The sequence below is a fragment of the Vollenhovia emeryi genome, unplaced genomic scaffold (genome assembly GCF_000949405.1).
Source record: "Vollenhovia emeryi isolate VEMERY1.0 unplaced genomic scaffold, V.emery_V1.0 DF942350.1, whole genome shotgun sequence".
Taxonomy (NCBI): Eukaryota; Metazoa; Arthropoda; class Insecta; order Hymenoptera; family Formicidae; genus Vollenhovia; species Vollenhovia emeryi.
Genome location: NW_011964016.1, coordinates 1 through 2,392, shown reverse-complemented (window position 1 = coordinate 2,392; position 2,392 = coordinate 1). Strand labels below are relative to the sequence as shown.

The following is a 2,392-nucleotide window of genomic DNA, read 5'->3' as shown; positions in this document are numbered from 1 at the left end:
CTCTCTAAATTCCTCTCTCCCCTCCTCATCCCACACACCTCTCCCTCCCTCTCTTCTCGCCCTCGACCTTCTTACTTTCTTATTCCTTCGCCCCTTCAACCATACCACTACTGGTTGATGGTCCGAATCAATCCTGTCCACTATTTCCATTCTCTCTATTTCCTCCTCCGCCTCTTCCTCTACTATCACGTAGTCGATAACTGATTCGCCTCTTCCTCCTGAGTATGTCCAGTTTCCCTCCCTATCTCCTCTCTCTCCTCCGTTTAAAATAAACCATCCTCTTTCCTTTATACTTTGAATCAGTTTCCTTCCTTCTTTATTAATCTTTTTATCCTTCGAGCATCTCTTGAATTCCCACTCATCCGCTCCTTCTATACTTTCCCTTCCCCCTTCCTCTCCCGTCCTCGCATTGAAATCTCCCCCTATTATTGTCCTTACTCCTTCCTCTTTTTGATCCATCCAACCCTCCAGTGCACTTAGCTTCTTCTCCATGTCCCCATTCACGTATGTTCCTACCACCCTGACTATCTTTTTGCCTACTTTTATCTTACCTACCATGATTCCCTCTGACTCCTCCTCTCTCTCAGTATCCACTATTGCTACCTCATTCCTTATACCTAAAATCATTCCCCCCGCTGCCCTTCCCTTCTTGTTCTTCTTCCTTGCCGCTTGCATCCTCCATTTGAATCCATCTGGCAGTTTATCCCTCACCTTTTTCCACCCTTTTTCTTCCACCCACGTCTCCATCATCACCATTGCGTCCCAGTTCTCCAGATCTCTCCAAAATTCTCTGTCCTTATTATTCATACCTGCTACGTTCCAAAAAGCTACTTTTATGCTCTCCCCATCCTCTCTTCTAATCCTGTCTGCTTCGTCCTCATCTCCCTTACCTTTCTCTATTTCTTGCTCCTCCTCCCCCCTGGTTCCTCTTCGCATTTTCTTCACTCTATCTCTTACCTCCCTTCTCTCCTCTTCCTCCACTCTCCCCCCTCTTTCCTTTCTTTCTTTACCTCTATTATATCTCTTCCCCTCTCCTCCTTTCGTCTTCCTCTCTGTCTCGTATCTCCTCTTCTCTTCCTCTCTCTCCTCCCCTACCTCATTTATTCGCCCCCCTTCTCTTTCCATACCATCCCTTCTCTATCCTTTAATACTTCCTCTTCCTCATCCCACCTCCACCATTTCCCTTCTATCTGAATCCGTCCGTATCTTAGCCACACTCTTCTACCATTTTCTTTTTCCCTTCTTGCTATCTCTTCCAACTTCCATCTCATCCTTCTTTGCTTCCACGTTAGATCATCTTCGACTCTTATTCCCTTTTCTCCTATCTTTCTTCTTTCTCTCATCAGTCTCTTCTTCTCCTCCAATTCTTCTATCCTTACCACTACTAATTTTACCTCTCCTTCTTTTCCTTCTTCTATCCTTCTAATTTCCAACCCTTCCTCTTTTATTCCATTATCTTTCATTATTTTCTTAATCTCCGTCTCTACTTTCTCTTTTCCGCCTCTTATCCCTCTTACTACTACATTCCTCCTTCTCTTTTCTCTCTCTTCCTTTTCCAGTCTTATCTCTATACCTCTCATCCTCCCTTCCATCCTCTTCACCTCCTCGTTTGCCTCTCCTCCGTTTCCATTCGATCCTTGAACCTTCGCCTGTACCTCTTCCATTTTTCTCTCTATCCTTTCTATGTGTTTCTTCATCTCCTCCTTCTCCTCCATCCACCTCCTCATTTGCTCCCTCCCTTCTCTTATTATTTCCTCTCTTTCTTCTCTTACCTTCCTCTCCCTCTCTCTAAATTCTTCCTTCAACTCTTCTATCATCTTTCTGCTATCTTCCCTTACCTCCCTCCTCAGCTCCTTCATCATCTCCCTTAACACTTCCTCTAAGCTACTCTCTCCTTCCCCTACCCTCTCCTTCGGCGATCTCACTGTTTTCCTACTCTTCCTAAATATGTCCTCCCCTCCACTACTATCTAAATCTGCTCTCTTCCTTTTCCATATTTCTTCTAATGTTCCTGTACTCCCGCTTCTTCCTTTTTCTTTTATTCTCTTTATTCTCTCTAATTCTATTCTATCCTCTTGATTCTCCCCGCCGTTTTCTTCCATTTCTAGTTCCCCTCCCTACTCTTTCTCTATTCCTACTCTATGACCCGCCTGTACTGCCCGTTCTCCCTATCCAGTTTCCCCTCTGTGCTCTTCCTACTCTATGCCTTCTGGCGCTCGCGCCTGCCGCCGCTCCTACCACTCCCACTACCTCTCTCTACGTTTCTTGCTCCGTGCCCTAACCTGTCTCCTTTCGCTCTCTCCTATCTTCTCTTCTCCCTAATTCCTTTCTGTCCGCCCTTTATCTCCCTCCTCTCCCTTCGACCCTTTCCCTTCACACTCTCACCTCCACT

General features: G+C 45.7%; 1 protein-coding gene across 1 annotated transcript; it reads right to left on the bottom strand.

Moving 5' to 3' along the window:
• Positions 1–1,100: 1,100 nt before the first annotated feature.
• LOC105569170 (putative golgin subfamily A member 6-like protein 6) lies at positions 1,101–2,102 on the bottom strand. Its single transcript, XM_012025374.1, has one exon. The coding sequence runs from the start codon at positions 2,100–2,102 to the stop codon at positions 1,101–1,103; it is 1,002 nt and encodes a 333-aa protein (XP_011880764.1).
• Positions 2,103–2,392: the final 290 nt, after the last annotated feature.